The following is a 25,810-nucleotide window of genomic DNA, read 5'->3' on the forward strand; positions in this document are numbered from 1 at the left end:
TTTTCATTAATAACAGAAGGCACTTTTATTGTTGGTGGTATTTATATAAAACTTTCGCATACTGATGATGTATAAATGGTGACTGTTTTAGTACATGATAAAAGTTCTGAAATACTTGGAGGTGGTCAGTAAAAAAGTAAAAATTTCCAAAGTCCCATTAGTAGTCATGGGGGGGAGCAGTTGGCAAAGCTTGCCCTAGCAATACATGGCACCACGCCAGGCTGGAAGTCTTCTCTGCTCCTCCTATACAAGCCATCCTCCTTCCATGATGCCTCGCTGCCGCACCATCCCTGAGGTCACATCACGGCTCTCCGCCATGCCGATTCTGGTTCAAGACCTGTAAATACAGTTATTGGTGAGTCTATCAATAAACCTGTCCTCATCGTGTTATGAAACTTACCAGCCACCCCACCACCCCTCCCCAACCACTCAACCCACCACCAACCCTCCCCAACCACTCAACCCACCACCATCACCACCATCCCCTCCCTGAGCCTCTCATCCACCACCACCCCTCCCCAACCACTCAACCCACCACCATCACCACCACCCTCTCCCCAATCACTCAACCCCACCACCATCACCACCATCCCTCCCTGAGCCTCTCATCCACCACATCCCCTCCCCAACCACTCAACCCACCACCATCCCTCCCTGAGCCTCTCATCCACCACCACCCCTCCCCAACCACTCAACCCACCACCACCCCTCCCCAACCACTCAACCCACCACCACCCCTCCCCAACCACTCAACCCACCACCACCCCTCCCCACCACTCAACCCACCACCATCCCTCCCTGAGCCTCTCATCCACCACCACCCCTCCCCAACCACTCAACCCACCACCACCCCTCCCCAACCACTCAACCCACCACCACCCCCTCCCCAACCACTCAACCCACCACCATCCCTCCCTGAGCCTCTCATCCACCACCACCCCTCCCAACCACTCAACCCACCACCACCCCTCCCCAACCACTCAACCCACCACCATCCCTCCCTGAGCCTCTCATCCACCACCACCCCTCCCCAACCACTCAACTCACCACCATCCCTCCCTGAGCCTCTCATCCACCACCACCCCTCCCCAACCACTCAACCCACCACCATCCCTCCCTGAGCCTTTCATCCACCACCACCCCTCCCCAACCACTCAACCCACCACCATCCCTCCCTGAGCCTCTCATCCACCACCACCCCTCCGCAATCACACACCCACCACCATCCCTCCCTGAGCCTCTCATCCACCACCACCCCTCCGCAACCACTCAACCCACCACCACCCCTCCCCAACCACTCAACCCACCACCATCCCTCCCTGAGCTCTCATCCACCACCACCCCTTCCCAACCACTCAACCCACCACCACCCCTCCCTAACCACTCAACCCACCACCACCCCCCCCCCCAACCACTCAACCCACCACCACCCCCCCCCCAACCACTCAACCCACCACCACCCCCCCCCCCCAACCACTCAACCCACCACCACCCCCCCCCCCCAACCACTCAACCCACCACCACCCCTCCCCAACCACTCAACCCACTACCACCCCTCCTCAACCACTCAACCCACCACCACCCCTCCCCAACCACTCAACCCACCACCACCCCTCCCCAACCACTCAACCCACCACCACCCCTCCCCAACCACTCAACCCACCACCACCCCTCCCCAACCACTCAACCCACCACCACCCCTCCCCAACCACTCAACCCACCACCATCACCACTGTCCCTCCCTGAGCCTCTCATCCACCACCACCCCTCCCCAATCACTCAACCCACCACCACCCCTCCCCAACCACTCAACCCACCACCACCCCTCCCCAACCACTCAACCCACCACCATCCCTCCCTGAGCCTCTCATCCACCACCACCCCTCCCTAACCACTCAACCCACCACCATCCCTCCTGAGACTCTCATCCACCACCACCTCTCCCCAACCACTCAACCCACCACCACCCCTCCCTGAGCCTCTCATCCACCACCACCCCTCCCCAACCACTCAACCCACCACCACCCCTCCCTGAGCCTCTCATCCACCACCACCCCTCCCCAACCACTCAACCCACCACCACCCCTCCCCAACCACTCAACCCACCACCACCCCTCCCCAACCACTCAACCCACCACCATCACCACCATCCCTCCCTGAGCCTCTCATCCACCACCACCCCTTCCCAACCACTCAACCCGCCACCACCCCTCCCCAACCACTCAACCCACCACCATCACCACTGTCCCTCCCTGAGCCTCTCATCCACCACCACCTCTCCCTAACCACTCAACCCACCACCACCCCCCCAACCACTCAACCCACCACCACCCCTCCCCAACCACTCAACCCACCACCACCCCTTCCCAACCACTAAACCCGCCACCACCCCTCCCCAACCACTCAACCCACCACCATCACCACCATCCCTCCCTGAGCCTCTCATCCACCACCATCCCTCCCCAACCACTCAACCCACCACCATCACCACCGTCCCTCCCTGAGCCTCTCATCCACCACCACCCCTCCCCAACCACTCAACCCACCACCATCCCTCCCTGAGCATCTCATCCACCACCACCCCTCCGCAATCACTCAACCCACCAACATCACCACCATCCCTCCCTGAGCCTCTCATCCACCACCACCTCTCCCCAACCACTCAACCCACCACCATCCCTCCTTGAGCCTCTCATCCACCACCACCTCTCCCCAACCACTCAACCCACCACCATCACCACCGTCCCTCTCTGAGCCTCTCATCCACCACCACCCCTCCCCAACCACTCAACCCACCATCACCACCGTCCCTCTCTGAGCCTCTCATCCACCACCACCCCTCCCCAACCACTCAACCCACCATCACCACCATCCCTCTCTGAGCCTCTCATCCACCACCACCCCTCCCCAACCACTCAACCCACCACCACCATCACCACCGTCCCTCTCTGAGCCTCTCATCCACCACCACCCCTCCCCAACCCCTCAACCCACCACCATCACCCCCATCCCTCCCTGAGCCTCTCCATCCACCACCACCCCTCCCCAACCACTCAACCCACCACCATCACCACCCTCCCTCCCTGAGCCCCTCATCTAGCACCACCCCTCCCCAATCACTCAACCCACCACCACCCCTCCCCAACCACTCAACCCACCACCATCACCACTGTCCCTCCCTGAGCCTCTCATCCGCCAGCACCCCTCCCTAATCACTCAACCCACCACCACCCCTCCCTGAGCCTCCCACCCACCCACTCACCACCAACCATGACCACTATCCCTCCCCAACCACTCAACCCACCACCACAACCCCTTCCTGAGCTTCCCACCCACCAGCAACCAATGTCGATCACCACCCCTCCCCAACCAATCAACCCACATCCATCACCACCACCACCCCTCCCTGAGCCTCCCACACACCATGACCACTACCCCTCGCCAACCACTCAACCCACCACCGTCACCACCAATCCTCCCTGAGCCCAACATCCACCACAACTCCTCCCCAACCACTCAACCCACCACCCCTTCCTGAGCCTATCATCCACCACCACTCAACCCAAGTTGGTCTAGGTCCAATTGGGACACCCAAGTAGGTCTAGGTCCAATTGGGACACCCAAGTAGGTCTAGGTCCAATTGGGACACCCAAGTAGGTCTAGGTCCAATTGGGACACCCAAGTAGGTCTAGGTCCAATTGGGACACCCAAGTAGGTCTAGGTCCAATTGGGACACCCAAGTAGGTCTAGGTCCAATTGGGACACCCAAGTAGGTCTAGGTCCAATTGGGACACCCAAGTAGGTTTAGGTCCAATTGGGACACCCAAGTAGGTCTAGGTCCAATTGGGACACCCAAGTAGGTCTAGGTCCAATTGGGACACCCAAGTAGGTCTAGGTCCTATTGGGACACCCAAGTAGGTCTAGGTCCTATTGGGACACCCAAGTAGGTCTAGGTCCTATTGGGACACCCAAGTAGGTCTAGGTCCTATTGGGACACCCAAGTAGGTCTAGGTCAAATTGGGATCCCCTAAGTAGGTATAGTTTTGAATCTAGGTCCAACTGGGACACCCAAGTAGGTCTAGGTCACCCCTGTTGCTTTGACAATGACCCTACATGAAAACTTCCTATAAAGTTCAACATCAGCCAAAATTTTTTAGGTGGCTGGTGTTGGTTAGTGTTGGGGAGGATTCTAACCTCTGCTATGTTTTAATTGCCAACTGTGTTTCCCACCAAGGAAAGTTCACCTCACTTTCTGTCCTGCCAACCACGCAGGAAGTGGAAAGATTTCCACAGCAACAAAAATGACCTCATTATGGCTCTAACTCGGCCTCTCTCAACATTTCTGCCCCAGAAGAACCCTTGCAATGATTTTCAGGTTTCACTCTGCTAAACCCAATTAATGGGGGTCTGATGGAAGAATGCCCCCTCTTTTAGACAGCCAACAAGATCATTTGTGTCATGCAGCTGGACAAGTGATGTTGGCTCCAAAACTAGGGAAGCACCACCAAATGGGAGGTTGATCAGCCACAGCTCAAGGAACCCCTAGCAACTCCTGGGAGAACCTTGATTGAGAATGGCCACTCTAACCCTTCTATCAAAAGCCAAGATGACGTTGTGGCTTGAGTTGGGATTTTTAAAATGTTGGACAATATTTTTGCTGCTGACCGTGTTGCTGCTGACCATGTTGACAACCATATTTTTTCGTACACGAGTCACAAAGAGAGAAAACTAGGCAAAATCTCTCTAAAGGAATGACAAAGAAAACTGACAGTAATGTTTAAACCATATTTAAAAAAAAATACCAAAATCCAGCTGACAAATTTAAGCAACACATTAAAGGCAGTTACAAGTGATAAACTACATGCAGTTAATGTACCCACCTCACAGCGGAGTCTCCTTCCTGAAGTTGAACCCACATGTGCGGCCCTCGAATTGCAGCTTGATGGCTTGTTTGAGGTGGAGCTGGGGGTCCATAGTGGTCATGGATATAACTGGAGAGTTCAATGGGCTTGGTGAGCCAGTTTGGTCCCTGGTCCCACAAAACTGTGGGTCCTTTGTGGTCCTAGTGGGCGAGGACGCCTCATCTGCAGTTCTCTTAGGAGAGTATACAAAGTCCACAGGCTTTTTTGCAGAGTAGACCAGGTCCTCGCACCTTGAAGGGGGAGACATAGGATTTGGGGGCTTATTTGGAGAATAAACAGGTTCCACAGTTTTCTTGGAGGGGGTCAAAGAAGTGGGACTATTCTTCGGAGAAGACATAGAAGTCCCAATGATCTGGGGTGAAGGCTCCGGTCTCCCGGTTTTAACGGAAAATTGCACAATATTTTTAGTGTTTTCTGCAGAGTCCACATTCTTCCTGTAGTAGAGTTCCCTCTCAGTGCCAGCTGGGCTTGAAGAGTATCCAGAACTCTTATTTTGGTCATCCCCAGGGTCTGCTGTCCTGCTGTAAGACTTGGAGCTGGAATTTCTGTTTGGAGGAGGAACATAATCTCCTGCCTTGAAACGAGAATAGGTGGGGCTTCCATACTTTGGGTTTGTGAGAATCCCGTTTCTTTTTAAATCACGGTCAGGGGAACTTGGGTTCTGAGAGGGCGCACTGATCACTTCTGATCTGACAAGATCTTGATGCAGGTTGGAGGTCTGATCCAAGCCTGATGCAGCTAAAATGTGATTAGGTTTAAGTTCAGGAAGCACTTGGCCACCAAACATGCCGGTGAGGGCCACGGCTTGACGTGAACGGCTGCGTGGAAGAGAGTGCTGCTGAACCTGCTGAGTAAAAGTCAGACTGTCTGCTGGCACAGTTGCCTGGGAGTGGTAGGTGGATGATGTTAATATTGATCCCTTGGAGCTCTTTAGAGAGTTGTCCAGTGATTGGCTACCTGTGGAAACTGGAGAAAGGGTAGACCAGCTACCACCAGTCCCTTCCACCACTTCCCTCTGAATAGTGTCTTTCTGGGGACGCTTTCCTATCAAGCCTTGGTATGGTGGAACACCATGTTTCTCCAAGAGATTTACAATTGCCATATGTCCTCCTTTTGCTGCAACTCTTATTGGGGTCCGGCCATAATGGTCTGCATGGAAGGGGCTGGCTTTGCCCTCCTCCAGCAGCACCCGGGCCAGCTCTTCGTGTCCCTCTTGAGCGGCAATACAGAGAGGTGTAGCACCTTGTGAACACTGTGCATCGATGAAAGCCCCATTCTCTAGAAGAAGGTGGGCGATATTGATGTGCCCTCTCCATGCGGCACAGTGTAACGGAGTCCTTCTTTCCTTGTCGAAGGCATTGCAGTTGGCTTTGCCCTTTTGTAGAAGAATCCGTGCCATTTCCCAGTCTCCTTGCCAGCAGGAGGCGTGCAAAGCCGTGCGTTCCTCTGAGTCTCTTACTTCGGGGTTGGCTTTGTGGTCAAACAAAATTTCAACCACATCCGTCAGTCCTTGCAGGGCCAGCAGGTACAGGAGGGGCTTTCCTTGACTGGCTTTAACATCGGGGTCTGCTTCTTTTTTCAGTAGCAATTTCACTGTGCCCTTGTGGCCCCCAAGAGCAGCAAAGCATAAAGCCGTCATTTGGTCACTGCCACGCTGTTCTACCAGGGACCCACGGTTAATCAGTAAATCTACACAGCCTGTGTGCCCTTCCTGAGCTGCCAGCAGGAGCGGGGTGTTCCCCTCACTGTCTCTTATGCCCAGCTTGGCTCCTCCTTCTATCAGGGTGCGACAGACATTTTTCCGTCCTTCACAGGCGGCCCAGTGAAGTGCAGTCCATCCCAGTATGTCTTGGTGATTTTCATTAAGCCCCCTGTCCAGTAAGACTCTGACGGCCTCTTCTCCTCCAGCAGCAGCAGATGCCAGGAGGAGTGCCGTCCTCCCCTCCATGTCCATAACGTCAGTAGCAGCACCCCACAGAAGCAGGACCCGCACCGTTTCAGCGTGGCCCCCTAAGGCGGCTGCAAGTAGTGGTGTCATATGACCTTTGCCAGGTTTATCAGGATCAGCACCCGCCTCAAGCAGAAGCTCTGCCACCTCTTCTTTCCCCTCATAAGCAGCCACCAGTAGTGGTGTGACCCCTTCTTTATCTTCCAGCTCTGGATTTGCACTATATTCCAGTAGCAGAGATACCATTTCTGGATATGTGTTCCCAGAGGGCATGCACAGACAGGCTACGGCAAGGGCAGTCCGGCCCTCTAAATCACATGCGTTCACATTAGCCCCAGAATCCAGCAAGAGTTCTGCCACTGAGCGATGGCCCATATATGCGGCAGCCATGAGGGGAGTCCTGCCCTCCACATCAGCCTGGTCGATTCCAGCTCCAGCTTTTAGCAGGGCCTTTGCAGGCCCCTCATGCCCTCCCCAGGCCGCTGCCCTGAGTGCGGTGCGTCCATCACAGCCAGAGATGTCAGGCTGAGCTCCAGCGGCCAGAAGTGCTTCCACCACCTCTGTGTGGCCTCCCCAAGAGGCAGCCCGCAGGGGAGTCCACCCCCGACTGTCCGTGTGATCATGACGGGCACCATGTTGCAGAAGGATCTCAACCACCCAGAGATGGCCCTGGTGAGCTGCCAGGCCTAGAGGAGTTTGCCCATCTTCATCTGTGGACTCTAGACTAGCTCCCCTTGAAATCATTAGGGTCACAACTTCCAGATTCCCAGAATGGGCTGCGGCAGCCAGCAAGGTCCGTCCTGCTCGATCCCGTTTGTTGAGGCTACTTCCACCATCCAATAACATTTCCATAGAGCCGCCACGCTCTAGGGTCTTTCTCAGAGCCCCAGAGTCTTCTACAGCCGAAACTCCATCTACTGTAGATTTGGCCAAGAGCAGCAGCTGCAAAACTTCTAGTTCCAGAGGAATGTCCGAGGCCAGGCAGTCTGACACGGGCACCCTGGTCCACAAAAGCCATAGAGCCAGGTGAGATGGATCCAGCCCTCGGAGATCAGACATCAAGAGGTGCCTGGCGAGTTGTTGGACCTCGGTAGGGGACAGATCGGGTGCCCTTGTTGATAAGCTCATGGCCAGCATGCTGTGGCCCTCAGGTATGCTGCAGAGATACTTCTGTGTGCAGTACTTGACGTCCAGCAGCCACTCTGAGAAGCTGTGATGGAAAAGCACCAGCCAACTCCGAGAGACCCCCGCCGGGCGAAGCAGGGAGGAGATAGACTCCAAGACCTTGTTAAAGTCCTCGGTGCTCCAGCCTTTCATTTGTTTGGTCCACACGGCTCTGTGCAGCTGGGAAGGTGAGATCGGAGATGGTGATGCCAGGATGCCATTCAGCAGCATCTGCACCTGGCAGAACTGGCGCCCGGAGAACAATCGCTGGCACAGCCACAGGTATAGCCCGTTCAGAGTTCCGGGGATATGGCGGACCTCTCTCAGGAGGATGGTGCCCTCGGACACCCCGTCCAGTACGCGTTCCAGGTACAGGAAGCAGCCGTTGCTCTTTATGTGAAGTTGGTTGAGCATCTCGGCGGTGTCCAGGGTCAGGTGCTGCCGCAGAGTCTCCTCGCAGTCCAGGCGGCATAGGATGTACTGCTGTACGTCGCGTACAATGTGCGCTTTGCGGAGGTCGTCCAGGCACAGTCTCCGGAAACCTGCAGAAAACAAAAAGGATGATAATTACCAATGGGATCTGCAAACTAGAGCTGCAACTAACGATTAATTTGTCTGTCGACTAATCTATAGATTATTTTTTCGATTGGTCAACGACTATCCGATTATTTTTTTATTTTTATCTTTTAATGAATCTAGTGGGTTTTTTTTATTAGCTAATTAATCCTTTGGATAACCTTGAGAGTATTGTATTGCAGAGTATTGTATAGTATTGGCGGGCAGAGTATTGTATTGCAGAGTATTGTATTGGCTGGCAGAGTATTGTATTGGCTGGCAGAGTATTGTATTGGCTGGCAGAGTATTGTATTGGCTGGCAGAGTATTGTATTGGCTGGCAGAGTATTGTATTGTTTTGCAGAGTATTGTATTGCAGAGTATTGTATTGCAGAGTATTGTTTTGCATTGGCTGGCAGAGTATTGTATTGGCTGGCAGAGTATCAGGCTGGCAGAGTATTGGCTGGGTATGGAGGGATGGCTGCTTCCATCCGACCTCTCCCCTCCACTGCACAGATCAGTACAGAGAGGGGAGAGAGAAACATGACGCCGGTTGGTTTACAAGTGATCGCTCCGTCGGAGCGATCACATTGTAAACGCCTGGGTGTAGAAAGATGGCCGCCGCTTCGGAGCTAGGCTGAAGCCGCAGCCTTTCCTAAGGCCGAGACCGCGGATCGCGGCATGTGCGCTCGGATCACAGATCGGTGACGATCCGTTGCACCCCTAGGAACGGCGGCACGGAGGGGGAGAAGAGAGGGGGACGGCGGCACGGAGGGCAGCGGTAGATACTAAGCACTGCCACCACTGACGCATCGACGCCCTGCACGCACGTCAACGTATTTTTGTAGTCGACTTAATCAATTACGTCGACTCGTCGTGGCAGCTCTACTGCAAACTACATCACCTATACCAGGGGTCTCCAAACTTTTTGAGCAAAGGGCCAACTTACTGTTCTTTAGGCTTTAGGGGAGCCAGACTGTGGCCAGTAAAAGCAGAAAATTGCTAGTCATCAGTGAATGAAAATGATGCCCCATCATTGGTGTCACTAGGAGGAGTAGTGCCCCAAGGGCCAGATAAAGGCAAGCAGAAGGGCCACATCCGGCCCTTGGGCCACAGTTTGGAGACCCTTGACCTATAAGATGTGAATAATGTATATCCTGTAATTAATGGAATTTATTACCTCATACATGCAATAAAGAAAACTTGGGTTATACTGAACGATAACCTGCAGCCAAATAGGACATTTTTAGATGTCATCTGTCAAGGGGACATAAACATACTACTGTGGGACTCTAGGGACCCCTGTACGAGATCATTTCTTCCCCCCCCCCCCCCATTCAACTACTAGCCAAGTGAAACACTTATGTATGGATAATATCAATCAGCTACTTAGAAATGAGCCATATCCAGCTCTACAGGACAGTACAAGGGGTCCCAACACTCGTCTGACCCACATCTATCATAAACGGGCCCCTATGTCTCAAAGGGCCCTGGTGCAGCTACTCAAAATGCTAGGGCTACTTTAACTTGTTGTAGTATGGCATTGTTCAGCACTAAAAGATAAGAGGCTGCAGTCCCACCCCTGAAGCACTGTGAGAAACCTGCTGAATGTGGCAGAGATTGCAGTAAACGTTTTAAAGTGGACTTTTCAGCTCTTTGGTTTTGGATATAATACAGAGGGGTCAGAACCTCTGTCAGGTTTGTATTGCTGTCCAGGTGACAAGGTAATTTAAACTGGAATATACAGAGGGGAAAATAATCATCGTCTCCCCTGCAGATTGTGTAAGCTTGCCCACTTACAAAGAAATGAAGGGTCTATCATTTTTTTTTTTATAGCTGTATTTTCAATAAGAGAGACAGAATATCAAACAAAAATCCAGAAAAAAACACACGATACAAATGTTATAAATGGAGTTGTAGTTCAGCGAGTAAAATACGCATTTAATCCCCTACCAACCAACAATAATTCTGGCTCACACAGACTGGCTACAGTAGGTGCTCATGTGGTACACAGATTAGTCCTGTCAATGTAAGAAGGTTCTCCTAATGAAAACCCGTTATGTGTATAAAAGACGCCTGTCCACAGAATCTCTTTCTTCCATTCAAACCTCAACATCATGGGCAAGACCAAAGATTGGCAAAGGACGTCGGGGACAAGACTGTAGACCTGAAAAATGACCATCAGACTGAAGACCTCCACAATGACCATCAGACTGTAGACCTGAAAAATGACCATCAGACTGAAGACCTCCACAATGACCATCAGACTGTAGACCTGCCCAATGACCATCAGACTGTAGACCTGCCCAATGACCATCAGACTGTAGACCTGCACAACGACCATCAGACTGTAGACCTGCACAACGACCATCAGACTGCAGACCTGAACAATGACCATCAGACTGTAGACCTCCCCAATGACCATCAGACTGTAGACCTGCACAATGACCATCAGACTGTAGACCTGAACAATGACCATCAGACTGTAGACCTGAACAATGACCATCAGACTGTAGACCTGAACAATGACCATCAGACTGTAGACCTGAACAATGACCATCAGACTGTAGACCTGCACAAGGACCATCAGACTGTAGACCTGCACAAGGACCATCAGACTGTAGACCTGCACAATGACCATCAGACTGTAGACCTGCACAAGGACCATCAGACTGTAGACCTGCACAAGGACCATCAGACTGTAGACCTGCACAATGACCATCAGACTGTAGACCTGCACAATGACCATCAGACTGTAGACCTGCACAAGGACCATCAGACTGTAGACCTGCACAAGGACCATCAGACTGTAGACCTGCACAAGGACCATCAGACTGTAGACCTGCACAAGGACCATCAGACTGTAGACCTGAACAATGACCATCAGACTGCAGACCTGCACAATGACCATCAGACTGCAGACCTGCACAATGACCATCAGAATGTAGACCTGCACAAGGACCATCAGAATGTAGACCTGCACAAGGACCATCAGATTGTAGACCTGCACAACGACCATCAGACTGTAGACCTGAACAACGACCATCAGACTGTAGACCTGAACAACGACCATCAGACTGTAGACCTGAACAACTACCATCAGACTGTAGACCTGAACAACTACCATCAGACTGTAGACCTGAACAATGACCATCAGATTGTAGACCTGCTGTCAGGGCTGGCTTAGCCCTTCCTTCTCTGGGCTGGCCGCTCAGCTGTCGGCTAATTGCCAGCTCTCTTCTCTCTCCACAGTTACCAGCTGTTCCTGATGATGCTCATCTGACCTGCCTACTTAAAGCCTTCCAGCTCACTTCATATCTGCCTTCGCCTTGGTCACATCACTAGAAACCATCTCCTGCAGTTTGTTTAAAGACTGGCTTACTGACGTCCCTTCTGGGCTCCTTATCCTGCTTGCTGTTGCTCTTCTTGGTTCCCTGACTTCTGGCCTGGCTGACTACCCAATCTGGTTACTGGACTCTGGCTGTGCTTGACTACGCTTTTTCTATTTACCTTTTTATTAATAAAAAAGTGTGATTTAATTGTACTTCTGTCTCAGTCTGATTCATGGTTTCTGACACCTGCACAATGACCATCAGACTGTAGACCTGCACAAGGACCATCAGACTGTAGACCTGCCCAATGACCATCAGACTGTAGACCTGCCCAATGACCATCAGACTGTAGACCTGCACAATGACCATCAGACTGTAGACCTGCACAATGACCATCAGACTGTAGACCTGCACAATGACCATCAGACTGTAGACCTGCACAATGACCATCAGACTGTAGACCTGCACAAGGACCATCAGACTGCAGACCTGAACAATGACCATCAGACTGTAGACCTGCACAATGACCATCAGACTGTAGACCTGCACAACGACCATCAGACTGTAGACCTGCACAAGGACCATCAGACTGCAGACCTGAACAATGACCATCAGACTGTAGACCTGCACAAGGACCATCAGACTGTAGACCTGAACAATGACCATCAGACTGTAGACCTGAACAAGGACCATCAGACTGCAGACCTGCACAAGGACCATCAGACTGCAGACCTGCACAAGGACCATCAGACTGCAGACCTGCACAAGGACCATCAGACTGCAGACCTGCACAAGGACCATCAGACTGCAGACCTGCACAAGGACCATCAGACTGCAGACCTGCACAAGGACCATCAGACTGCAGACCTGCACAAGGACCATCAGACTGCAGACCTGCACAAGGACCATCAGACTGCAGACCTGCACAAGGACCATCAGACTGCAGACCTGCACAAGGACCATCAGACTGCAGACCTGCACAAGGACCATCAGACTGCAGACCTGCACAATGACCATCAGACTGCAGACCTGCACAATGACCATCAGACTGCAGACCTGCACAATGACCATCAGACTGCAGACCTGCACAATGACCATCAGACTGCAGACCTGCACAATGACCATCAGACTGCAGACCTGCACAATGACCATCAGACTGCAGACCTGCACAATGACCATCAGACTGTAGACCTGCACAATGACCATCAGACTGTAGACCTGCACAATGACCATCAGACTGTAGACCTGCACAATGACCATCAGACTGTAGACCTGCACAAGGACCATCAGACTGTAGACCTGCACAAGGACCATCAGACTGTAGACCTGCACAAGGACCATCAGACTGTAGACCTGCAAAAGGACCATCAGATTGTAGACCTGAACAAGGACCATCAGACTGCAGACCTGCCCAATGACCATCAGACTGTAGACCTGCACAATGACCATCAGACTGTAGACCTGAACAAGGACCATCAGACTGCAGACCTGCCCAATGACCATCAGACTGTAGACATGCACAATGACCATCAGACTGTAGACCTGCACAAGGACCATCAGACTGTAGACCTGCACAAGGACCATCAGATTGTAGACCTAAACAATGACCATCAGCAAGAAGCTTGGTGAGGAGGGGAGAACTGTTGGAGCGATTATTCGGAAGAAATACAAAATAACCATCAATTGCCCTTGGTCTGGAGCTCCATGCAAGATTTTGCCTCATGGGGCAAGGGTGGTCATGAGAAAAGTGAGGGATCAGCCCAGAACTATATGGGAGGAGTTGTGAATGATCTCAGGGCAGTTGGGACCACAGTCACCAAACAAACCATTGGGAACACAATGCACCGCCATGAATCGAAATCCTGCAGCACCCGCAAGGTCCTCCTCAAGACAGCACATGTACAGGCCCGTCTGAAGTTTGCAGATGAACATCAAATGAGAAGGATTGGGAGAAAGTTCTGTGGTCAGATGAGACCAAAATTGAGCTCTTTGGCATTAACTCGACTCACAGTGTTTGGAGGAAGAAGAATGCTACCATGACCCCAAGAACACCATCCTTACAGTCAAGCACGGAGGTGGAAACATGTTGCTTTGGGGCTATTTCTCTGCTAAAGTTAAAGGCTGACTTTGCCACCTTGAAGGGTCAATGGATGGGGCCACGTATTGAAAATATTGGTTTAGAACTTTTTGAGAAGATAATAACACTGAAGCTGGGTCATAGATCAGTCTTCCAGCATGACAATGACCCAAAACATACCGCCAAGGCAACAAAGGAGTAGCTCAAGAAGAAGCACATAAAAGGTAATGGAGTGGCCTAGCCAGTCTCCAGACCTTAATCCTATAGAAAATTTATGGAGGGAGCTGAAACTTGGCAACAGCCAAGAAACCTTAAAAGGAGAAGTTCAGCCAAAGCTTGTTTGGCTGGACTTCTCCTATGGATCACAGGAGTGCAATTCGTTTTGAGCCATTTTCAGCAGAGAGTGGGCTGAGGTCCGCTCTCTGCTGACGTCACAGATATCAGTCCAGGCACCGCGTCATCCCGAAAACGGGAGCCTGGATCTGCCAGGTGCCTGGACCGACACCCGTCTCAGACTTTCAGCGGGCCGTCCCTCTACAGTTCAGCACTCCAGTGAGTGTGGAGGAGCAGAGCGGAGAGCTGCCGATTGACAGTCAGCAGCTCTCTGCTCGGGGGAGTTGTGAAAACCGAGCCATTGGCGGCGTTCGATCGCTCGGTTCTCAGTGACAGCGGTGCTGTGGGACCGATGCTGCATTTACTTAGGTAAGTATGAATCTGTAAAAAAAAAAAAAAAAAAATCCCATACTTCTCTTTTGAGGGTTTAGAGAAGATCTGTAAAGAAGAGAGGACCAAAATCCCTCCTGAGATGTGTGCAAACCTGATCACCAACTACAAGAAACGTCTGACCTCTGTGATCGCCAACAAGGGTTTCTCCACCAACTACTAAGGCATGGTTTGCTTGGGGGATCAAATACTTATTTTACTCACTGAACTGCGACTCCATGTATAACATTTTTATTACGTGTTGTTTATGGATTTTTGGTTGATATTCTGTCTCTATCATATAAAAAAAAACGCCAATGATAAAAATGATAGACCCTTCAGTTCTTTGTAAATGGTCAAACTTACAACATCTGCAGGGGATCAAACAGGGGCGGACTGACCATTGGGCTACTCGGGCACTGCCCGAGGGCCCCATGCCACTAGGGGGCCCCATCAGGGTTGCCAGCCTCAGTAAAACCAGGGATAGTATGTAAAAAAATTGTGTTTTTTTTTTACATCTGTCTTGGAAATGTCCCTTACCAACATTCTTTTGGTCTAAAAATCCAGAGATCATAGCTGCCCCTCCTCTCCAGTACCTTCTCAGCCAATAGAAACATGTCTGTGTGTACTGTGTGATTGTATACTGTGTGTTTGTGTATACTTTGTGGCCCCATAATCTCTGATTGCCCAGGGGCCCCATAATCTCCTATTGCCTGGGGGCCCCATAATCTCCTATTGCCGGGGGGCCCCATAATCTCCTATTGCCGGGGGGCCCCATAATCTCCTATTGCCGGGGGGCCCCATAATCTCCTATTGCCCGGGGGGCCCCATAATCTCCTATTGCCCGGGGGGCCCCATAATCTCCTACTGCCCGGGGGGCCCCATAATCTCCTACTGCCCGGGGGGCCCCATAATCTCCTACTGCCCGGGGGGCCCCATAATCTCCTATTGCCCAGGGGGCCCCATAATCTCCTATTGCCCAGGGGGCCCCATAATCTCCTATTGCCCGGGGGGCCCCATGAGTTGTCAGTCCGCCCCTGGGATCAAATCGTTATTTTCCCCACTAAGTGCAAAATAATACCCTTGGATCTTGCCAGAAAGCCAGTGCTGCCCCGAGTACTCTGCAATGGTATCAGCCCCTGCCCGATTCTCTTTTGTGGACTACGGACTAGAGAACACCTCCCACCCATGTGTAGGGTGACAATGCTGCTCCTCCTTACTGTAGATACAGTATGAAGAGTGGGCGTGGTCACTCTAGGACAAGGAGTGTTACTGGCAGGATCACCAGGCGAAAAAGTGAAAAAGGAAAAAGGAAAAAAAAAAAAGGAAACAAATGCAGCTGCCACACCCACGGTTAGTGGGTAATCAAGGTGAATTATGATTGGTTCCTACAGGTGACTGCACATCACTTTGCTTTGTAGAGTGTTGTGAAATAACTGCAGAAGGAGTGGAGGATTATGGGGAAGATCCTCAAACCAGCCCTATTCTATAGATTTCCTTGGCCTATTGCACAGTAGACACATACAGGTCATAGATGTACCATAGCTACGTGTCTAGGGAGAGTGTCTATTAGAACTACGTGTCTGGTCTGGGGAGATTTGCATACATCGCGCTCACCTGTAAACATCCTGGTGACGGTCTTGTTTTGCCTCCGTGCCGTACACACCAGCAGCAGCCATGGTGGGAACAGCTCATGGTGATTGGCCAGCAACTCCGCGATGGTACAGCTGGACTCCGCCCCAAATCCATCCGAACGACAACAGCAGCACGTCTCATCCACAGAATCCACCAGGAGCAAGAGGTTCTGGGAAGGAGGAGGAAGCTCTGCCAGTGGCAAGAGGACCAGCCTGCAATGAGAACACATGTCAGTAAATAGATGTCCCCATGGTGGGCTGGTCTATCAACCATCTTGAAAAGCAGCCACATCAATAAAAGTTGGGGGGGGGGGGGGGGAATCAGCCTGCAACAAGGACATATGTCAATATGACAGTAAATGAAGAACCCGTCAACAACGAGGACAGCCATCAACCAGCCTGCGAAGAAGCCACGGCGATAAACGAAAGACCGGCCCACCATGAGAACACCTATCAACCAGCCGGTGAAGAAGCCATGTCAATAAATGGACAATCAGCTTGCAATGAGGGAATGTCAATAAAATGAAGAACCCACCCACAATGAGGACCACCCATCAATCATTCTAAAAAGATGCTACATCACAAAATGAAGGACCAGCCTGGAAGGAGGCCATATGTCAGTCAACGGAGGACAGGCCCACCACGAAGACACCAACCAGCTTGCACACAAGCCTCACCAATAAATGAAGGACCTGCCTGGAAGGAGGCCATGTGTCAGTGAACGGAGGACAGGCCCACCACGAAGACACCAACCAGCTTGCACACAAGCCTCACCAATAAATGAAGGACCAGCCTGCAATTGGGACACATCTCAGTAAATGAAGACACCCAACCAGCTTGAAAAGAAGCCATGTCATTAAATTGAGGACCAGGCTGTAATGAAGACAGGTCAGTAAATGAAGAACCCACCTACAACAAGGAGACCCATCACCCAGCCTGCAAGAGAACCATGTCAATAGAGGACTCATCCACCCTGAGGACACCTATCAACCAGCCTGCAAAAGAACCATGTCAATAGAGGACTCATCCACCCCGAGGACACCTATCAACCAGACTGCAAAAGAACCATGTCAATAGAGGACTCATCTACTCCGAGGACACCTATCAACCAGACTGAAAAAGAACCATGTCAATAGAGGACTCATCTACCCCGAGGACACCTATCAACCAGACTGCAAAAGAACCATGTCAATAGAGGACTCATCTACCCCGAGGACACCTATCAACCAGACTGTAAAAGAACCATGTCAATAGAGGACCAGCCCACCATGAGGACACCCATCAACCAGCCTGCAAAGATGCCCCGTCAGAAAATTAAAGACCAGACTGCCGTGAGAACATATGTCAATGAACTGAGGACCAGCCCACCATGAGGACATCAACCAGCTTGTAAAGAAGCCACATCAATAAATGGAAGATCAGCCTGCAATAAAGACACCTCAGTAAATTAAGAACCCCCCCACAATGAGGACCACCCATCAACCATTCTACAAAGATGCTAATTCATCACAAAATGAAGGAGCAGCCTGTAAGGAGGCCATATGTCAGTGAACGGAGGACAGGCCCAACACGAAGACACCAACCAGCTTGCACACAAGCCTCACCGATAAATGAAGGACCAGCCTGCAATTAAGACATCTCAGTAAATGAAGACACCCAACTAGCTTGAAAAGAAGCCATGTCATTAAATTGAGGACCAGCCTGTAATGAAGACAGGTCAGTAAATGAAGAACCCACCTACAACAAGGAGACCTATCACCCAGCCTGCAAAAGAGCCATGTCAATAGAGGACTCATCCACCCCGAGGACACCTATCAACCAGCCTGCAAAAGAACCATGTCAATAGAGGACCAGCCCATTATGAGGACACCCATCACCCAGCCTACAAAAGATCCATGTCAATAGAGGACCCACCCACCATGAGGACACCTATCAACCAGCCTGCAAAGATGCCACGTCAGAAAATGAAAGACCAGACCGACGTGAGAACATATGTCAATGAACTGAGGACCAGCCCACCATGAGGAGGACATCAACCAGCTTGTAAAGAAGCCACATCAATAAATGGAAGATCAGCCTGCAATAAAGACACCTCAGTAAATTGAGAACCCACCCACAATGAGGACACCCATCAACCAGCCATTAAGGAAGCCACATCACTAAATGGAGGACTAGCCTACAATGAGGAAATAGGTCAGTAAATTGAGCACCATTCAGCAATGAGGTCTTATGAAGGCAAAATAGAAATCACTAAGCAATACGACTAGATGTTCGTAAAAGGAAGACCAGCCTGCAATGAGCCCACGTCAGTGAGGAAACACACTATGAGAAAGCCACGTGTTAGGAAATGCAGACTCTACATCAGTATAACATGTCAGAGAAGGTTCCTCTAAAGCAGGGGTCTCCAAACTTTCCAAAAAAGGGGCCGGTTTACTGTCCTTCAGACTTTAGGGGGGGCCAGAATGTGGACATTGGGAATAAAAAAAAAAGTCCCAGCATCAGTTGGAGTAAACGACACCCCGGCTTTGGTTTCATTTGTAGGAATTGTGTCCCATTATTGGGGTCCATCGTTGTTGACATTGGGAGGAATTGTGGCCCATCGTTGGTGTCATTAGGAGGAATTGTGGCCCATCGTTGGTGTCATTGGGAGGAATTGTGGCCCATCGTTGGTGTCATTGGGAGGAATTGTGGCCCATCGTTGGTGTCATTGGGAGGAATTGTGGCCCATCGTTGGTGTCATTGGGAGGAATTGTGGCCCATCGTTGGTGTCATTGGGAGGAATTGTGGCCCATCGTTGGTGTCATTGGGAGGAATTGTGGCCCATCGTTGGTGTCATTGGGAGGAATTGTGGCCCATCGTTTGTGTCATTGGGAGGAATTGTGGCCCCTCGTTGGTGTCATTGGGCCCAATTGTTGGTGTCAGTGAATGAAATGGTGCCCCAAGGGCCAGATAAAAGCAAGCTAAGGGCCACATCCGGCCCCCGGGCTGCAGTTTGGAGACCACTGCTCTAAGGCAACACAACTACCCAGAAATAAAAACACATCAGTAAGGTCACCCTGCAACAAGACAGGTCAAAAAAGGAACCCTTGCAGCAAGAACAAAACAATATCCAGAGGCCTGCCCAAAACAATATATAATGGCAGGAACTAAACACCACCTGGCAGCAGAAATGACGTCAGTGGGCTCATTCAGAAAGTAGATAAGCCATTATAAGGCCCTCCGAAGTCAGCAAGTACTGCCACCTGCATTTCAGCAAGGATCACCCTCAACAAAAGCAAAATGTGTCAAAGCAAAGCCATCCTGCTACAAAACATCACCTCAAAAAAGGTTCTCCTGACCAAGTCTTCACATTAGTTACTCAAGAATACTTTGGTGTTCGTTTATGAAGCATTGAAAAAAAGTTTCACTGCTGCATTCTCCGGTATTCTCAGAGATCGTTCTCTGGATGCCAGGTTATGAAGCTTTGTAGATCGCTTTTCCTTCGGAGGAGTGAAGAGATCTACAAACGCTTCAAACAGTGGAGAACGACCCCCCCCCCCCCCCCCCCCGATACGGGAATCTCAAGAGACTTTACGAGATTACAGTACCAGAAATTCACAAAAGCCGTGATAAATTATCACTACCAAGTACACGGATAGACGGCATGGTTAATGCTAATAAAATAAAGAGTCCTCCTACATTATATATACACATACATATATACAGTGGGGCAAAAAAGGTATTTAGTCAGCCACCAATTGTGGAAGTTCTCCCACTTAAAAAGATGAGAGAGGCCTGTAATTGTCATCATAGGTATCACCTCAACTATGAGAGACAAAATGTGGAAACAAATCCAGACAAAGTCTGATTTGGAAAGAATTTATTTGCAAATGATGGTGAAAAATAAGTATTTGGTCAATATGAAAAGTTCATCTCAATACTTTGTTATATATCCTTTGTTGGCAATGACGGAGGTCAGACGTTTTCTGGAAGTCTTCACAAGGTTGTCACGCACTGTTGCTGGTATGTTGGCCTCCATGTCCTCCATGCAGATCTCCTCTAGAGCAGTGATGATTTGGGGCTGTCGTTGGGCAACACGGACTTTCATCTCCCTCCAAAGGTTTTCTATGGGGTTGGGATCTGGATACTGGCTAGGCCACTCCAGGACCTTGAAACGCTTCTTACAAAGCCACTCCTTCGTTGCCCGGGCGGTGTGTTTGGCATCATAGTCATGCTGAAAGACCCAGCCACATTTCATCTTCAATGCCCTTGCTGATGGGAGGAGGTTTGCACTCAAAATCTCACGATACATGGGCCCCATTCATTCGTTCATGTACACGGATCAGTCGTCCTGTTCCCTTTGCATAGAAACAGCCCCAAAGCATGATGTCGCCACCCCCATGCTTCACAGTAGGTATGGTGTTCTTTGGTTGCAACTCAGCATTCTCTCTCCTCCAAACACGATGAGTTGTGTTTCTACCAAACAGTTCTACTTTGGTTTCATCTGACCATATGACATTCTCCCAATCCTCTTCTGGATCATCCAAATGCTCTCCTACAAACCTCAGACGGGCCCGGACATGTACTGGCTTAAGCAGGATCTGAGTCCCTGGCGGTGTAGTGTGTTACTGATGGTAGCCTTTGTTACGTTGGTCCCAGCTCTCTGCAGGTCATTCACTAGGTCGTCCCCCCCCCCGTGTGGTTCTGGGTTTTTTGCTCACCGGTCTTGTGATCATTATGACCCCATGGGGTGAGATCTTGCGTGGAGCCCCAGATTGAAGGAGATTATCAGTGGTCTTGTATGTCTTCCATTTTCTAATTATTGCTCCCACCGTTGATTTCTTCACACCAAGCTGCTTGCCTATTGCAGATTCAGTCTTCCAAGCCTGGTGCAGGTCTACCATTTTGTTTCTGGTGTCCTTCGACAGCTCTTTGGTCTTCACCATAGTGGAGTTTGGAGTGTGACTGTTTGAGGTTGTGGAGAGGTGTCTTTTATACTGATAACAAGTTCAAACAGGTGCCATTCATACAGGTAATGAGTGGACGAGAGAGGAGCCTCTTATAGAAGAAGATACAGGCCTACTGCTGTGCCGCCATATATGTGCGTACGAATCGCGTTAAGAATTGAAATATACTAGAGAGTTAGGCAAACTTTGGCCCTCTAGCTGTTGTGGAACTACAACTCCCATGAGGCATTGCAAGATTCCGACAGCCCCTCTGAGCGTGACTCAGAGAGGAAGGAGCTAGATGGCCGACCCCAGAAATATACAATTAAGAGCGTGTTGTTATAGGTGCAAAACAACCTATTGATCCTGCCAATAATCCAGTGAGCGGATAACTTCCTGTGCTCCAGTTATACAGTTCTAAGATCTCCCTGTGGACTGCAGAACACCTCCCCCACCTACATTATGGAGAGAGGAAGATGTTCTGTAAGGCTGTGCTGTCCTAGGGTGACAACTCTGCTCCTTCATACATACAGTACAGCGAGTTAGCGCTTTCACCCTAGAACAGGAAGTGTGTGTTACTGGCAGGATCATCAGGAGAAAATAAAAGGAAGGAAGGAAGGAAAGAAAAAGAAAGAAAGAAAACGAATGCAGCCACCTAAGGGCAGATAAGCTGACATATATTACATTTCTGTTTTTGATCTTAGAGATGTTTTGAAAGCATTACAGGTCCTTGGGGGTGGGGCCACAGAGTTACAGAAATAAAATAAACCGTGAGATTATACAGTTAGCAGGTACACAACATTATAGAGGCTTTATTACTGACCCTCAGGCATGGTGCCACACAATTTACAGATCACAGGTGCACTACAGATCCTCAGGGGTGGTGCTGAAGGGTCATAGAATCAAGCTACACTACATCTGATACAGTTAGCAGATACACAATATTATAGGAGGCTTCATTACTGACCCTCAGGCATGGTGCCACACAATTTACAGATCACATGTACACTACAGATCCTCAGGGGTGGTGCTGAAGGGTCATAGAATCAAGCTACACTACATCTGATACAGTTAGCAGATACACAATATTATAGGAGGCTTCATTACTGACCCTGAGGCATGGTGCCACACAATTTACAGATCACAGGTACAATACAGATCCTCAGGGGCGGGGCCAAAGAGTCACAAAATCAAGCTACACTACATCTGTGGGGTGGGATCATACAACCTGCAGCTATACACCATTATAGAGAATTCAGTATAGACCCTCAGGGGAAGTTCCACACTATTTAATGGTAGACTACAGATCCTCAGGGGTGGGGCAAAGGAGTTACAGGAATACGATGCACTGCATGTCTAAGGGGTGAGATCATACAGCCCGCAGATAGACAACAATATAGAGTTTTCATTACTGACCCTCAGGGGCCGTGTCAGACAATTTACAGATTAACAAGTACAGATTCTCAGGGGTGGGAGTCTCAGAAATAAGATACACTGCATGTCTTTGGGATGGGATTATACAGCCTGCAGATAAACAACATTATACAGAATTCAGTAAAGACCCTCAGGGGAGGTGCCACACAATTTACAGGTACACTACAGATCAGCAGGGGTGGGGTTACAGAAATAAGATGCACTGCATGTCTAAGGGGCAAGATCATACAGCCCACAGATACACAATATAGAGAATTCATTACTGACCCTCAGGGGCCGTGCCACACAATTTACAGGTACAGATTCTCAGGGGTGGGGGGGGGGGGGGGGGTACAGATATAAAGATACACTTCATGTCTTTGGGATGGCACCATACACCCTACAGATAGCATGTGCACAACATTATAGTGGTTACTGACCCTCAGGGGCATTGCCACACAATTTACAGATTACAGGGGGCCATACAGTCCGTTAGTAGAAGATACACTACCAACCCTACACTACAAGGCCAAAAAGTCTACAACAAATATACGTCATACCCGCAGGTACCAGACCGTGTACAGAGAGACTACAGATCCTAAAAAGGTGGAGGCCAAACTTTGTACAAATAGCAGATTACTTGAAAAAAAACCTTTGGGGCCACAGAGTCTGAAGCTAACAGAGACATTGCCAGACCAGGTGAAGGTGGGGATACAAAGCCTACAACTAACAGATATACTAGAGAACCTCAGGGGTGGGAGCACGATTTCCTCACCTTTTGAATAGCTCGTTCAGATCACCCTTACACGCATCGGTGTTGGCCTCTCCCCGGTAGCCTTTGACGAGCGGGCTGTGGCGCAGTTGGCGCGCCAGGCTCTGTATGAAGTGCAGCGGGTCCAAACTGGCATGCGTGTGCGCCTGACAGAAGTGGTGTGCCAGGACACGGGAGCCAAGGCGAGAGTTCTTCCCTGCCTCTGAAGACGGCCAGAGGATCTCCGTAGACAAGGCCGTCTTCCCCGCGCCAGGGGCCCCTGTGATTAGGATTCCGGGGGCCTGCGCTCCCCCCAGCCCCTCCAGACAGTGCTGAAGCCTCTGTAAGACCCATTCTCGGCAGTAGAAGGGACGACCCCGCAGATCACTAGCCGTCATCTCTGCAGATGGTGACAGGCCATTGGCGGATGGAGCATCACGGGAAGGTAGGGCCGGCGTCCAAAGCCTACATTATGGGGTCCAGTGGGTGGCGGCATACAGACTGACCTAGGAAGGGGAATATAAAATAAAGGCATCAGTCACCTGACCAACACTGATCGTAATATAAGAACACAGAGGGCATAATAAAAACACATAAAATTCTGGTATTGTTCTGCCCCTCCCTGCTTCCTCGGGGGAGGGGTGTATTAAAATTTTACTGATCTATAGATCTGATTCTGCAGGTATGGGAGATGTAAATTGATGAATACATCTGGGTAGGTGGCTATAGGTGGGATATTCACTTATTGGTTGGTACATATGGGTAAGTAGGTGGGTCTTGGCAAGGTACTTATACTTCGTAGTTCTGGGCGGGTAGGAGGGTCTAGGTGGAATATTTATACATTGGTTGGTAGATCTAGGTGGGCTTAGGCCAGGTAGTCATACATTGGTTGGTAGATCTAGGTGGGTTTAGGCCAGGTAGTCATATATTGGTTGGTAGATCTAGGTGGGCTTAGGCCAGGTAGTCATACATTGGTTGGTAGATCTAGGTGGGCTTAGGCCAGGTAGTCATACATTGGTTGGTAGATTTGGGTGAAAACGTGGGTCTAGACAGGCTAATCATTCATTGGTTGATCGGGGTGAGTAGGTGGGACTAAACAAGGCATTCATATATTAGTTGGTACATACGGGTAGGTAGGTGGATCTAGGTGGGGTATTAATACATTGTTTGGTAGATTTTGGTGGGTCTAGGCCAAGTCTTCTTACATTGGTATGTAGATCTGGGTAGGCAATTGTATATAGACTGGGCATTAATTTGTTGGTTATTAGATATGGGGCGAGAAGGTTGCTATAGGTGGGGTTTTCATACATTGATTGCTAAAACTGGGTGGGTAGGTGGGGTATTCATATTTTGGTTGATAAATCAGGGTAGGTGGGTGGGTGGTCTAGGCGGGGTATTAATCGGTTGGTACATCTGGGTGGGTAGGTGGAGTATTCATACTGTGGTTGGTAAATCAGGGTAGGTGGGTGGGTGGTCTAGACGGGGTATTAATCGGTTGGTACATCTGGGTGGGTAGGTGGAGTATTCATACTGTGGTTGGTAAATCAGGGTAGGTGGGTGGGTGGTCTAGGCAGGGTATTAATCGGTTGGTACATCTGGGTGGGTAGGTGGAGTATTCATACTGTGGTTGGTAAATCAGGGTAGGTGGGTGGGTGGTCTAGGCGGGGTATTAATCGGTTGGTACATCTGGGTCGGTAAGTGGAGTATTCATACTGTGGTTGGTAAATCAGGGTAGGTGGGTGGGTGGTCTAGGCGGGGTATTAATCGGTTGGTGCATCTGGGTCGGTAGGTGGAGTATTCATACTGTGGTTGGTAAATCAGGGTAGGTGGGTGGGTGGTCTAGGCGGGGTATTAATCGGTTGGTACATCTGGGTGGGTAGGTGGAGTATTCATACTGTGGTTGGTAAATCAGGGTAGGTGGGTGGGTGGTCTAGGCAGGGTATTAATCGGTTGGTACATCTGGGTGGGTAGGTGGAGTATTCATACTGTGGTTGGTAAATCAGGGTAGGTGGGTGGGTGGTCTAGGCGGGGTATTAATCGGTTGGTACATCTGGATCGGTAAGTGGAGTATTCATACTGTGGTTGGTAAATCAGGGTAGGTGGGTGGGTGGTCTAGGCGGGGTATTCGGTTGGTACATCTGGGTGGGTAGGTGGGTCTGGGCAGGGGATTTATACACTGGTTTGTAGATCTGGATGGGTAGGCATTGGCAGATCTGGTGGGCAGGTGAGGTGGGATATTGATAAATTGGTTGGTAGATATGGGCGTAGGTGGGCATAGGCCAGGTATTCATATATTGGTTGGTAGATCTTGGTTGGTAGGCTGGCTTAGGCATGGTATTCATTCATTGGTTTATAGATATGGGTGGGTAGGTGGGTCTGGGTGACATA

At 50.3% G+C, this 25,810-nt stretch overlaps 1 protein-coding gene across 1 annotated transcript; it reads right to left on the reverse strand.

Annotated features, from left to right (window-relative positions):
- On the reverse strand, positions 1–23,924 carry LOC143973734 (uncharacterized). The gene is made up of 4 exons (XM_077474570.1): positions 23,447–23,924; positions 16,317–16,546; positions 4,881–8,576; positions 1–337 (listed from the first exon to the last, which is right to left on the reverse strand). The coding sequence occupies exons 1-3, from the start codon at positions 23,818–23,820 to the stop codon at positions 4,882–4,884; spliced, it is 4,299 nt and encodes a 1,432-aa protein (XP_077330696.1). The 5' UTR covers positions 23,821–23,924; the 3' UTR covers positions 1–337; position 4,881.
- Between the last annotated feature and the right edge of the window lie 1,886 nt (positions 23,925–25,810).

This window comes from Lithobates pipiens, unplaced genomic scaffold, assembly GCF_037356315.1.
Source record: "Lithobates pipiens isolate NorthernLeopardFrog02 unplaced genomic scaffold, aLitPip1_a1.2 Scaffold_94, whole genome shotgun sequence".
NCBI lineage: Eukaryota > Metazoa > Chordata > Amphibia > Anura > Ranidae > Lithobates > Lithobates pipiens.